Source organism: Nicotiana tabacum, chromosome 12, assembly GCF_000715075.1.
Source record: "Nicotiana tabacum cultivar K326 chromosome 12, ASM71507v2, whole genome shotgun sequence".
Lineage (NCBI taxonomy): Eukaryota > Viridiplantae > Streptophyta > Magnoliopsida > Solanales > Solanaceae > Nicotiana > Nicotiana tabacum.
In genome coordinates, this window is record NC_134091.1 from 128162149 (window position 1) to 128176800 (window position 14652).

At 37.6% G+C, this 14652-nt stretch overlaps 2 protein-coding genes across 3 annotated transcripts; one reads left to right on the top strand and one right to left on the bottom strand.

The window, feature by feature from the left end:
- Nucleotides 1-3165: 3165 nt before the first annotated feature.
- LOC107795172 (transcription factor GTE4) lies at nucleotides 3166-7881 on the top strand. 2 transcript variants are annotated; one of them, XM_016617755.2, is made up of 5 exons: nucleotides 3166-5345; nucleotides 5460-5505; nucleotides 5594-5710; nucleotides 5862-5936; nucleotides 7404-7881. In XM_016617755.2, exons 1-4 carry the CDS (start codon nucleotides 3501-3503, stop codon nucleotides 5909-5911), a joined length of 2058 nt encoding a protein of 685 aa, XP_016473241.1. In that variant the 5' UTR covers nucleotides 3166-3500; the 3' UTR covers nucleotides 5912-5936; nucleotides 7404-7881. The 2 variants fall into 2 exon arrangements, with proteins under 2 accessions (XP_016473241.1, XP_016473242.1); XM_016617756.2 differs by having other exon boundaries at nucleotides 7412-7881.
- Nucleotides 7882-9146: 1265 nt separating this feature from the next.
- LOC107795174 (malate dehydrogenase, mitochondrial) lies at nucleotides 9147-13378 on the bottom strand. Its single transcript, XM_016617759.2, has 7 exons — nucleotides 13054-13378; nucleotides 11714-11887; nucleotides 11430-11598; nucleotides 11260-11321; nucleotides 11010-11131; nucleotides 10349-10466; nucleotides 9147-9481 (listed from the first exon to the last, which is right to left on the bottom strand). The coding sequence occupies exons 1-7, from the start codon at nucleotides 13306-13308 to the stop codon at nucleotides 9341-9343; spliced, it is 1041 nt and encodes a 346-aa protein (XP_016473245.2). The 5' UTR covers nucleotides 13309-13378; the 3' UTR covers nucleotides 9147-9340.
- Nucleotides 13379-14652: the final 1274 nt, after the last annotated feature.

Consider the following 14652-nt stretch of genomic DNA (forward strand, 5'->3'; position numbering starts at 1 on the left):
TAGCTAGTTGTACGGATCTTGCTGTGAAGACTCAAGGCAAATCTACTGCTGCGTTCATAGGCCTCAGAGTCACCTTATATTATTGTACTTGCGTTGTTTATCTCTATTTCGAAACAATTGTATTTAGAGATTTTTGTAGCAAACTGAGTAGAGCTTATGACTTGTACTGCATGTTTTGGGAATTTAAATTGTGTATAAGATTTTTATCTCATATTCTTCGTTTAAAATTGTACTACAGGTTTTGAGAATTTAAAATTATGTATAAGATTTTAATCTCATATTCTTCGTTTAGAATTGTACTACAAGTTTTGAGAATAAAGAATTACACGGTTTGAGATAAGTAATAATTCTAAATTTGGTCCTGAGGGTATGAAACCCCAGATTATGTGTTATATGATTGGTTTTGAGGTGACGCACATGCTAGGTGACGGGCGTGTGGGCGTGCACCGTAGAAATTATGACTTGGTCAATTTCATGAATTTGTGTAGTTGAATAAATTATTGTTACCCGTACATTTTTCCACGTATTAGAGAAATCGAACTATAAATCATGTTTAAACCATGTGTTGACATTGTTGGGACCCACAAAGGTCGTATACATGTTGAATTATCTGTTAAATTACTATTTTGTACTCAGTCACGATTTTACATGTATATTACATCTCAGTCTCTCTCTTGTTCATTATTGATGCATCATATCATTGTAGCTGGGCTGCTTATCATGATTTCTGAGAGCCCGAGAGACTGGAGAGGTTGATGACTGAGTGAGGTCGAGGGCCTAATTGTGAGGATATTTATGGGATCGGGTTGCACCCCGCAACCCTCTGGAGTCTGTACACACCACTAGTGAGCGCAGGTACCTACTGAGTGATTGAGAGGAAGGAGTGATTGTGAGGAAGGAGTGATTGTGAGGTTGGAGTGAATGGGAGGACTGAGTGACTGTTGCTCTGAGAGGATGCATTGATTTCATTATTGCTACATTTCAGCTGTCATATATCACTATTTTGGAAATATCTGAAAGACATTATTTATGTTTCAGTCGAAATTGATATGAAATTACTGTGGAGTTTTAAATGTTGAACTTGAAAGCATGCCTACCTTTTTATGTTAGAAAGTACTGTATTTGGACTTAGCTGTGAAGCTTGTCACTATCTTCAGTTCCTTATTTAGTATTGTTACTTACTGAGTTGGTTGTACTCATACTACACTCTGCACTTTATGTGCAGATCCAGGTGATCCCGGACACAGTGGGTGTTGATTCCTTCGCACAGTTGGTTTTTCGGAGATTCCAAGGTAGCTGTCGTGCTTCGCAGACCTTGTCTCTCCTTCCCTATCTTCTTGTTTACCGTATTTGATCTTAGACTATTATACACCATATTTTCCAGACTTGTGATATACAGATGATCATGTACTCAGTGACACCGGTTTTTGGGAGTGTATTCATTTTCAGTATTTGTGGGATTTTCTCTTAAAATTAATTATTATGTTTTTACTATTTAAAAGAAATCGTGGGGTATTGGTATTGTCGGCTTGCCTAGTATTAAGATAGGCGACATCACGACATGCGTGATTTTTGGATCGTGATAGTTAGGCTTACCTAGTCTTAGAGACTAGGTGTCATCATGACATCTTACGGAGGGAAATTAGGGGCGTGGCACATATAAATAACAGTTTTGTCCAAAATTAATAACAGTTAAGTCAATAAAGTGATTGTGCTAGAATCACGGGACTCGGGGAATGCCTTACACCTTCTTCTCGGTCAACAGAATTTTTTATCCGGACTTTATTTTCGCAAATCAATAATAATAGAATCAAACTTTTTTTGACTAGGGATTCAAATAAAAGGTAATTTGGAACATCCAAAAATCAATTCCAAGTGGCAACTCTGAACAATAAAATAATTCCTATTTCAAATTATCACTTTAATTGAAAAAACTCTTTAACCCACAACTATCCATAACGTATATATCTTGGGGGGAGGGGGGGGGGGGGAATAGAAAAAGAGTGTGACATTGACAAAATCGCATTGCAAACTACTACTTTCCTTTTAATATAAATAAAGATTTTTATTAAATAAAAAAAATTAATTGAAAAGGATCTAAATAAGAGCATTAGCTTTGCAAAATCAAACAAGTTATAAGGTAGTTTACTTTTTATTACCAAAAATATGGTGAGATGAATGAAGGAAAAACTACCTAAACTGTCAAACCATAAATGATTTTAACCAAAACTAGCTAAAAATAAAATATCTATCCAAAAAGATCCAAATGTCATTTTAATCCAAAAAGTTTTCAATTAATCTCAGTTTTTCTTCACTCTTCTTTCTTTACCTCTAGTATACTCTTTACTTGTAGATTACGACTTGTAGGTTATTTCAATTTGCTCGTGCATTAAGAGAGCTTTAATTCAAATATGGCTAATAGCATTTCATTCTGCAAGCTAATGGCAGAAATTCAAATACAAAAAAGTTTGAAAAGAGATAAATGAAAGTCATAAATGCAAGTATGTTGATACACTAACTTAGTAAAATAATTTGAAAAGTGAAAAAGATAAGCTAAAACTCTATTGAAAGTCATTGAAGGTCGTTTAAGCGGTTAAGCCCGAGTCTGAAAATTCGCGTTTTTGAAATGGAATTATATTATAAGTGAGTGTTGTTGGAATAGATTGAGTACATCTCAAAAAGTTTGAAATTCAAATTTGGGACGAATTGGTGGAGATTTGAGGTGATTTGAGTTCAAATTCGAGTCAATTCGAAGTAAAAAACGAACATAGAAGAAGATGAGATGTGTATCACATCACCTCCAATTTTTCTCAAATTTTATATATTGCCTCATTGTTCTCAACGAATTTCAACCATACACATTGGGAAAAAGAAATCCTTTTGCGCCTAGTTTTTTTTAAATACGATATATCGTTGATAACAAATTTTGACTCCAAACTACTCTAGTTTGCGATACATATAGAGAGTATTTTTCTTTAAAATGAATTTATGCGAAGCAATTTTAAATTTATTAGGCCAATGAGTTCCGAATGGTTATACGCGAAATAAAAGGTAAAGGCTCAATTTGTATATTAAGCGTATTTTTCTTATTAAAAAAAGAGAAAAGTAATAATTTCCTGCCCAAGAAATCTCTATATATTGTCAATACTATTAAAAATCAGAAAGAAAAAAAAAAAGAATCAGGCGAGTACATTTCGGATCCCAAAACTTACTCTCAATCGCGCTCTCTTATCTTTCGATCTCTTCGCTAAATCTTCCAATTTCCAAACCCTAATTTTCCCCCAGATTCCCCCCTCTTATCTTTATTTACCCAATAGATCCTTCAACTTTTCCTAATTTTCCCTTTTTTTCTCTTTCATTATTTCCAAAAAACCCTAGATCCGTACGACATTCGATTTCCCTGAAATTGGGAATTTTGGTTCTCAATCGGTCTAGGTTTTCTAATTTTCACTCTCAAATCAATTTCTCTTTTCGGAAACCCTAGCTCCCAATTTGTATGTATGACTTCAGATGCTAAAGGTTTGAATTTTAGAGAGAGGCTTCGTTGGGGCGACGGTACCAAAGTTTATACCCGAAAAAAACGTAGGATCCAAAAGAAGGATAATAGTAACAACGACGTTTCTCCGGCGACCACCGCCGCCGCCGCTGTAGAAGCAGCCACAGCCGTAACCGTAGCCGTATCGGACACCAATGTATTCCATGAAAAGAGCAACCTTTACGAAAATAATATTGTTTCGCAGCCAATTTCACAAACCCTAGAGGCAGATGGGCACGGTAGCTGTGGAGGAGCGGCAGTTTCAGATGGAGGAGACGGTGGCGCTACGATGGAGGTTAACCGGGAGGTAGCCCCGGAAGGCAGTTGTGGTGGTCTGCCTAATCATGAAGAAGGATCACGACATAGAGAGGATCTTGAGGTGGCTAATAGGTTGGTTAAACCGGTAATTTCTAGACTTGAAGATAGGGTTAGGATTAGTTTAACTGGGGCAAGGTCGGAAATTGAGATTAGAGATCTTAGAAGGACGCTAGAGAGGGAGCTCGATCATGTTAGGAGTTTTGCGAAGAAACTTGAAGCTAAGGAGTTTCAGCTGACTTCGCGTAACAGTGGTAACAATGGTAGTGTTGTTGCTGTTCCTGGTGATGCCGTTGTCTCCCATAGTTATCCCCAATATATGGGTAGTGACAATTTGATCAACGGTAGGTCTTTAGTGCGAGTGCATTCAGAGGTGGGTTCGGTGGGGCATATTCAACCAAGACCATTCCGTCCACCTCGTCTTGCAGTTGTTGTAAACAACCACGCTGTTGGTGAATTTGTGGAGAAGGAGAAGAGGACCCCGAAGGCTAATCCGTATTACAAGAATTCCGAGTTCCTTCTCGGAAAGGACAGACTACCTTCCGAAAGCAATAAAAAATTGAAGACCAACGGGAGTGGGAGTGTATCAAAGTACGGATTTGCATTTGGGTTTGGAACCTTTGATAAGCATAGAAAACAATTGTTTCGAAGTTGTAGTGACCTGCTTCAGAGGTTAATGAAACATAAGCATGGTTGGGTGTTCAATGAGCCGGTAAATGTAGAGGCTCTTGGGCTTCATGATTATCATGATATAATTAAGCATCCTATGGATTTAGGCACTATTAAGAATAGGCTATCCCAGAATTGGTACAAGTCTCCAAAGGAATTCGCAGAGGATATAAGACTTGTCTTTAGCAATGCCATGACTTATAACCCTAAAGGGCAGGATGTTCATGTAATGGCTGAACAGTTGTCACAGATTTTTGAAGAGAGGTGGGCTGCTATAGAGGCCAAGTATAATCCAGGGTGGAGGTATCAAATGTATCATGATGCAGGCTTGCCCACTCCCACTTCAAGGAGGGCCCATCTTCCTCATCCTTTTGTCCATGAACCTGTGCCTTATCATACACTTACACATTCTCCTCGAGCAAGGACTTTAGAAAGGTCTGGGTCAATTACTGGGGCAGCTGATGCGAATAAGAAGCCCTTCATTTTCTCTCATGTTGGTAGGACACCAGTTCCCAAGAAACCTAAAGCAAAGGATCCCAATAAGAGGGACATGACGTATGAAGAAAAGCAGAAACTTAGTACAAATCTTGAGAATTTACCTTCAGAAAAGCTTGATGCAATTGTTCAGATCATTAAGAAGAGGAGCACAGCACTTAATCAGAATAATGATGAGATTGAAGTAGACATAGACAGTGTTGATGCAGAAACTCTATGGGAGCTGGATAGGTTTGTGACAAATTACAAAAAGAGTCTGAGCAAGAATAAGAGGAAAGCTGAACTTGCTCTTCAAGCCAGAGCAAGAGCTGCTCAAAGTGCTCCCGCTGCAGTGAGTTTTGAGTCACATATCTCTCTCTCTCTTCTTGTCTCTCTGTCTGCTTTAAATACACGGTTATTTTGTGTGATTTAGGGTTTCTTAGTTTGTCACATTTTTTCGTTGTAGAGTTCCGGCCCAATGGTTGCTGATGCACTAAAAGAAAGCAGACCTGGTAAGTTATTTTCTATGAGAATTATTGTTTGAGATTGACATACATGGAAAATATATATCATACCTCTTGTCTCTTTGCTTATGAGTAGGTGAAATGCATACTAGTGCTCCTTCTACCAATGCAGAAGGTGGGAGACCAGTGGATAATGCAAGCAGTTCCAGCAGCTCAAGCAGTTCTAGCAGTGATTCAGGATCATCCTCCAGTGGTAATAGCTGTTTACTCAACTGATGAAAAGGAATTATGATTCATTCTGTTGCAAGTCCATCTACGCATGAACCATGATCTTTGATATTTGACGTATTGATTTTGCAGCCAGTATGAAGCCTGTTTGTGATTTCATTTGTCTATGTTTGCAGATTCAGATAGCGATAGTTCATCTACATATGGATCGGATGCAGGGCATTGACATAGGATGTGAAGGGATGTTGGAAGTAAGTAAAGACTCATTAGCTAATACATTTGATTTTTTCTTTTGGGTGACAATCATCTTTTCCCTGCGAACTTGCTCCTTTCTTAAAGTTTGGAATGAAATATGCTTTTGAGTATGTTCATTGTGTTCTGGGATTGCTCCATTTCTTCCTGTGGTTGTTGAATCTGTGATTTGGCTTGGTCGGGGAGAATGCACTTAGGCGTTGATATTTTTTACATCTGATTCCAGTTTTTAACTATTTTCAGAAAGATGGTTGAGGATTAAGAAATAGCTGCTAAGACTCTTACTATTAAATGTTGCTATGCATATCATTTTCAAATTACATTCCTTTGATATTTAGACATGTCAAAAGAATGTGATAGAGGAGGAAACAACACTGAAATGTTTCATCAACATTTTTCCCAGTATAACCTTTAATATTAAATGGATATGCTGTAGTTGGGTGAACTTTGGATTTTATATAAATGTTCAATATTTTTGATGGTTCGTACCGTGGAATGCAGAAATGTAGGGTAAGGTTGACCCTTGTGGTCCGGCCCTTCCCCGGACCCCGCGCATAGCGGGAGCATAGTGCACCAAGTTCAATATTTTTGATGTGCTAGTTTGTCATATAAATAGGCTGTTCAATCTAGTGATTTTCTAGAATTTAGAATGGTTTAGGAAGGTTTAACCAAAAATGTGCAGTCAAGTTCTATGTGTTTCTTGTCGGTGAGCATACACAGTTGCTTGAGAACAGAGATGATAGGATTTCCTGCTGCGCACATATTCTGTGGTATGTCCCCACATGAATCTGCAGATGAATGAAGAATATCTTAGAATGTGTAGGCGAAGTATGATGAGCTTCTCCATATTTTGCAACAGAGCAAATGCCCAAAATGGTCCCTTATATATGGGAGTAATCTTAACATGTGGAGCACATTCGATATATTCTGATAAAACCGTGTTAGCCTAATAAAAGTGTAGTCACGTCTATAATCTAGACTTGATCACTATTGTGTCCTTCCCCAAATGAAATGACAGACAGAAATTACAAGTGAATGTTGCCGAGTATATAACTCCTAGTTTCTGGTGTAGGGAGGGGAGTGATATTTTTTCCTTGATGCTAATAGTCAAGAAGCAAAAGGAATGGAGCTAAAGAATGGTAGAACCATCTTTTTGCAGTCTCATTGCACTTACGGACTGAAAGCATAAAACATAGTTATGGGATATCAACTTGACTTATTCTTGTATGCTCTATTTGTGTTAATCTTCTAAAAGTTGATACTGATCCATTTCTTCATCTTATAACTTCTCTATTTTACTAGACACTTCCTTAGTGTGTCGTGGTTGTAACTCTGGTATTTTTAATTCTAATATATAAGAATTGCCGAGGACTTGGACCATTTGCAGAAACGTTTTGGTTATAATTTGCTCTCTCAAACCCCCCCTCCCTCTCTTGCATATCATTCAAGGAAGTGTTCTTTTCTAGTTTTGCAGGAGATCTTCAGGACTGCGTTGGGACAGACATCTTGGTAATCCCTTGTCTGAAGGGTGTTGTATTTCTGCTTCGCCGATGGTTCTTCCAAGAACTTCAAGTTTGAGTCATGAAGTGCTGGTCCTTGATGATACTGGAAAGGCATAAAGGGATCATTCATTTTTACCATCGTTTAACTTGTAGATCTGTATCTATACAAGGTGGTATCTGTTTCGAAACTGAATTCTAAATCAGATTGGTTACGGTGATGATGGGAGAAATGCAGCACCTGTAAATAGCCAAGATTGCTTGACCAGTTTGAGTGGAAAAATCTTGTGTTGGGATTTTATTCATTTGATTACACTGCTGCTAGAGCTACTAGGCATGATTGTGTGAGTTCCTGCAACTGCCTGGGTGTACAAAAAACATGTGCAGTTAATGGTAGGATAATATGTATTATCATATTGTATGGTATAAACATAAGTTGCTCGGACTCGTGTGTGGGTGTCCGATATGGGTGCGGATCTAGAGGTGTCAGGGATACGGATACAGATGCGGGGATTCGGCTGAAACAATTCAAATATTTAAAAATAGAGTTATAGAAATGTCTAAATTATGAGACATTATGTGGAAAATTTATTAGGTATTCAAAAATATTAAACAAGAGGAGAATCCTAGAAGGAGATAGAAAGGAAAAGGACTGAGAAATTTCTATATACAAGGTATTTCATTTTCTTCAATGTCTCGAATTTTGCTGTCAATTTTGATCAAAGTATCCAAAATCGGTTGACCAGATCCGGTATGGATCCCTTATTCACACCCACATTCACGTCGTGTCGACATAGGTGCGGCATTTAAAGTAAAGAGTCCGAGCAATTTAGACTATAAACTGTAAAGTGAAATTACCTTTTGACTGTATATATGTAGCCATTTTTTGTTGTTATGCATCATTTGTTAGATAGTTTGTATGTCACGTTTACTTCTTTCAGCAGGTATATATCAGGACTGATGAGATTTTATAAAAATCCAGGTGTTATTTTGATCTCAAAAGTCCAGCCCCGTTGCTTGTTATACAATGTCCTTGTGGAGTTGTCTTCAACTCATAGCTACCTGATAAGTTTATATATTGCATTTTTACTTGCATAGTTCGCTGATTTTGCATATTATCTCTCGCATGATGAAATATATAATTGCTGTAGCGACATTATTTTTTAAAAATTGTCGCATATAGGTTACGTGTTCGAGCCGTGGAATCAACCACTAGTGATTGTATCAGGATAAGTTGCCTACATCACACCCCTTTGAGATGCGGCCCTTCCCCGAACCCTGCGTGAACACGCGATGCTTTGTACACCGGGCTGTCCCAAAGCAATAAAGAACAAATAGAAATTGCTACAAAAGCCGGATAACAAGGATATTCCTGCGTATGATAACATAGTAATGGAGAAGGTAATAGCCAAAATAGGAGTCGTTTTGGCTAGAACGCCCAAATCAGCTATATATTTGACATGGGTATGCCTTAATGCTAAAACTTCTCGTACAGGTATCTTTGAGTATGGAGTGTTGATATTATGAGTTCAAATAGAGCATTTGGGACATGGAGATTTCATGTAGTTGACCCCAAGTAGCTTGGGATTGAGGCATAGTCGCGTCTCATCTCTCATATGAGTCCCTCACTCATCCTATATAAGTATATAACCAATCCAACTAATTTGCAGTTGGAAGTGACAATACTAGTTGACATGTAGCAGACCATTATTTTGGGATGTAAAGGCAAATGCAAGTTCTGCCGATCATTATTCTCCAGAGATGTTGCGTATATCTAAAGTCCATCTCGCTCAGAAAGAGCTAAATATGCTCCGGCAGCAAGAAACTCGCATAAGATACAACAAAACTGCCTAAAAGAATCCCAAAATTGTAACTCTGGAAAAAACTAGATGGTAATATTTCTTTTAATTTGAGTTGGCAAACTTGATTCCTTTCTCAATGGAGGATTTCAGCTCAGGTAGAAGAGCTTCGAGGCCTTTCTTCTCGTAGTCTGAAAGTGGGCCCAACCCTAGGACTTCCTCCACGCCGTTCTTCCCAAGTCTCACCTGAAATAGGCAGAACCGATTACCAACTCAGAATCGTAAAACCCAGCAATAGACCAGTTCATGAGCAAGAAGATATAGTTGTATAGCATGACAAGATCATAAGTAAAGATTAATAAGAAAATGCTGAGCGAAAGCCAAAGTTCATAGCTTCTTTGGAGATTGTATTACTGGACAAAGACCAAAGAAACTTCTATAATGAAAACTCCATTTGTTAATTTCATAAGAGCGGAATATTAACTTTTGCAACCCCTATTTGATAACAGCAGCCCAGCTCAACAGGTATCTATATTTTGTACGAGCATAACTAAGATCCACTGCTCCCTCAACAAATGACAGACTAATTCAATAAAACGTTTTGGATTGAGAACTCTGTTTGAAAGGTTTAGGTGTGAAGTGTGATAAAACCCACGGATCAAATAGACAGATCTACACCTACACCATGCCCAAGAACAGAAAGTTGAACTTAATTTGCTCTTAAAAAATCCACACTATGAGAAAGGGATCACCAAATTATTCAGATACTTCAAATAGTGGCATCTGACATAAAAGGGAAAATTTTCTTAGAGACAGGAACAGAAGAGTTATGGCAAGACTCAGCACAACAACAACAACAACAACATACCCATCCCACAAGTGGGGTCCGGAGAAGATAGTGTGTACGCAGACCTTACCCCTACATTTAAGAAGGCAAAGAGGCCGTTTCTGGTAGACCCTCCGCGTAGGAAAGATAAATGGAAGGGGCAATAACAAGCAAACCAATCCGAAAACCGAAGCGAAAATACAAAACTAACACTAGGTGCAAGACTCAGCACAGGTCTACCACAAACATGCACAAACATCTTTGAAGGATCAGTAGAGGATTATTACCTTGGATGCAAAGAAAGGTAGCTCTGTGACATTTGACTGCACAAACGAACACTCAACAACATCTGGAACCCCATTCAGGCCCTTTAAGCAAGCATCAGCAAAAATAGCCCCAGCATAGCTGCAAAAGCAATACTAATTGTTCAGATGAAGTTATCAAAGACGTAAGCTACACAGATAAACAACAACTACGCTTCAGTCCCAAATAAGTTGATTTAGAGGTAACAAAATGAAAAATGTTTCTGGTTGTTTCTTTTGCATCACCAACTCTTCTAACGGTTTTGTAGGTGAAGCAAGTTCTCAGTAACATTATATGCACCAAAATTTCATATTCAAGCTAAAACCTACTCAAGAGTGTTGATGCTGGCCACCATGCATAATGTTACATTTGTAGACATATGAGGAAACATGCAAAAGCAGGTTTGTACTTTCAAGTTATCGTCATGACACATACTACAATTGCGAGAACATGTAGAAGCATAGCCTAATTCAGGAGCATCTGTAGTGCAATGTCCGACGATTTAATTCCAGCCAGTAGCAGGCACTATAGCAAGTATTCTTTACCAAAATCTCAGGGGGAAAAATCTTTCCATTGCCCAACTCCAAGAAGTTCAGAAAACACTCAAAAAGTAAGATAATTAAAAGAGGACGAATAGAAACATACGCCATTGAGAGTGTGGCTGAACCCTTTCCAGCTTTGGCCTCAACAACTTCTGTGCCACCGTCCTGGGTTCGCTTGGTGAGCGCAACAATTTCTTCATCTGACAAATTTGCCTTTGGAGTAGCCTATTTCATAAATTTCGAGATAAAAGGAAAAACTCAGTTAAGTTACAAAGTGGAAGTCACTTATAATAGCTCGAAGAAACATGAGAAAACTTCATCAGAAAAAAGAAACATGAGAAATGAAAAATTACTTGGGACAACAGCGGGAGGATGGTTATGCCAGCATGACCGCCAACCACGGGGACAATGACATCTGGAATAAAGTACCAAAACACAAGTCGGGATGATTATATTATGTGAAAAAATCTAACAAGGTGAAATAGAAGCAATTTCAAAGCATGAAGTATAGTAGGAGACGCACCGGAGACATTGACTTTAGCTTTTCCAGCATAGAAAGTCTTTGCCCTAACCACATCAAGCGTGGTGACTCCAAAGAGCCTCTTTTCATCATAGGTCCCGGCCTTCTTGAACACCTCAGCCGCAATTGGCACAGTGGAGTTCACAGGGTTGCTGATCATATTGACAAGGGCCTTTTATGGATTGAGGAGAGGCAGCAGAGGAAAGAGGAGAATCAGTAGCTGCTACTCCAATGACTTAACTCATATTTTAAGCCAATAACAAGAGGTCGTGCACAAGGATACTTACATTAGGACAATACTTTGCGATAGCTGTGCATAGTGATTTAACAATGCCAGCGTTAATGTTGAACAGATCATCACGGGTCATACCCGGTTTGCGGGGCACACCAGCAGGAATGATGACCACGTCAGATCCTTCCAGAGCCTGCCCTAGCTGGTCTTCTCCTGCAAACCCAGCAACCTGCAAAGTCCAGTAAAAATGTCTAGGGTCAAGGAACCGAAGAGAAGAGGACCATAAGCTGGGAGGACAACCAAACCTAAAGTGAAAAATAACAATAACAGATAATTAACAAAAGTGATAAAATGCATAGAAATTTTTCAAAAAGGCAAATGAGATCCAAGTCCTCAAAAAATAAGTGTTGAATTGCATGATCATATCATCTATAAGAACATTCAATATGATATCAAAATAGATAGACGGCAGCCTTCCAGCAACAGTGAAGCTCTGAGCTTTTACAGGTGACCAAGGTTCAAATTTTGAAACCGGCATATTCGCCTTCCCTGAGTCGGCCCGGCCAGGAACCTTCTGGCACTGCGGTCCTCAATGTCTATATGTGCTCAACTCTCATCATCATCCATTAACAAGATGTTTTCATAAAAAATAAAAATAAAAAAAAGAACTAGACAAAAAGCACAATCTATACGGTATCATCGTAGACAAGAGACCTAGCACCCATCAACAAATTAATTCATGAATAAAAGAACAATAATGTGCATGTGAAGGCGTGTTGCAGACCTAAAGCAAATAATAGGCGTGTCCGAAACAGGTCAATACAATTCAACAACTAATAAGAGTTACTGCTGCATCAGAGCGCTTGAAATTCTAGAGCTTGAGATAGTCCTAGGCCGCACATACACACACACGCATACAAAAAAAAAAAAAAAAAAATTCAGCAAGTTAAGTAAGGAGTACTATCAGATCAATATACAATACACAAAACAGAGTCACACTGAATGGCATCAAACCATCTGAAACTCCATATACGTCAATCAATCAATTACATCTCAATCCTAAACAAGTTAGAAATTGACTGACTATATGAATCTTCTACATCCATTCCACTCCACTCAATCTCATTTCGTTCACATATATTCATACCGCCTCCGTTCTTATTTATGTGATGGTGATTGACTAGGGTATGGAATTGAAGAAATAAGAAAAAACTTTTGAAACTTGTGGTCTAAAATTAACCATAGACATTTGTGTAGCTACAACTCATTATTATAGGTAAATTGAGAATTGTAATAGTTAAATTATTACTGTGTCACATAAATTTGGGACAAAGGGAGTATTAAAAATGACAATTACGAAATAGAAACGGGAAAGGATAAAAATAGAAAGTATACCTGAGATCTGGTATTGATGTGGCTAACATCAGCGGCAACACCAGGAGTGCCGGCTATATCGTATAGTGAAAGGCTGGATACTAAAGGGTTAAGCTTCATCAGAAGTGAAAGAGGCTGCCCGATTCCTCCTGCTGCTCCCAAAATTGCGACTTTCCTCTCCGGTGCGGATTCCGATGCGAATTGGCGGCGCGTGAGGCGAGACGCGCCTGAAGTTGAGGTCCTCCGGACGACAGATCTCAACATGGATAAAGTCATTTGGAATAGTTTATGAATTGAAATGGAGAAAGTGTGAGGGGTCACAGCGTCGAGCAGCGAAAGAAGTGAAGCTGACAGTATATTTATATTGGGGATGTGAAAAAGGCAGGAAATGTGGGGGGGGGGGGGGAGGGGGGAAAGGAAATATATTATAAAAAAGAATGATATTTTCTATTTAAATATATTTAGTTTTAAAATGTTTATTTTATTGTTAACAAAATTATTTATTAACATACAAATATATATGATTTATTTTAGTACATAAAATTAATATATTTTTAAATTACGTGCTCATTGAAATGCCACGATATAATTGGAACATATGGAGTATGTACTTAATCTTCAACTTGAAGTTTTAGTGCTCTCTCCGGACCAAAATAAGTTTTGTTGTTGATAGAATTTCTCTTTTTTCACTCATGCTCTCAAAACTTTTAAATTATACTAGTTTTAGGGTACAATTTGTTTCGGTGAGTACAAACTTTTAAAAATATAAATCAAAAATCTAAATAGATGCAGAATTATACCTGCAAATCACAATTCTCTTTTGGTACCAATAAACGAAACAAAACTGCAAAATAGATTGGAATCACGTAAATTTAACTTGCAAGTCCTTATCTTGATCTTAGGTGCGTGAATTCTACTTTAGTATTGCGAAGCAACTGAAAGACCTGTCGATTACATCCACAAGCAAGTAAAATACGTAGATCAATTGGAAAAAACAAATTCATAAGTTGGATAACAAAAATCTATATCAAATACTTAAAAGTATTAATTAATGAATGAATGAGTTGTGCAGAAACATATTTTCTTTATATAACTTGTTTCTACTTTGTTAGACGATTATTAGGAGTAGGAGATTTGACTTGCGTAACAATCAATCAACTTCCTTGTATAAAACTTAGAAGTATTAATTAATTAATGAATATAAGGAAATGATAATAAATCTTTTTATAAAATAAATTAGGACTCGTACATAGTTAAAATAGGAAAATGTTTAGTAGCCTATATTTTAGTTAATTTTAAACTTTTAACTATTAGAAAAATAATTAAATTACTATTTTGCTTTCAAAGGGTAAAAAAGGTGAATGCATGTCGCTAATGGATTTCGTGCTTTTAATATAACTAGTCTTAGGGTACGCGCGTTACACGTGTAGCCCGTATCAATAAGAACAAACTTTTTGAAAATAATATCAATAAATACTCAAAATATGTGGTTGAATTATAAAATTAAATAACAAAAAATGAAATTCCTAAACTAATAAATGTTGGTCATGTTTAGAACTTTTAATTTACTCCAATTGCCCATTTCATTTATCATTTAGCTGAGAGTCTACCGGAAACAAT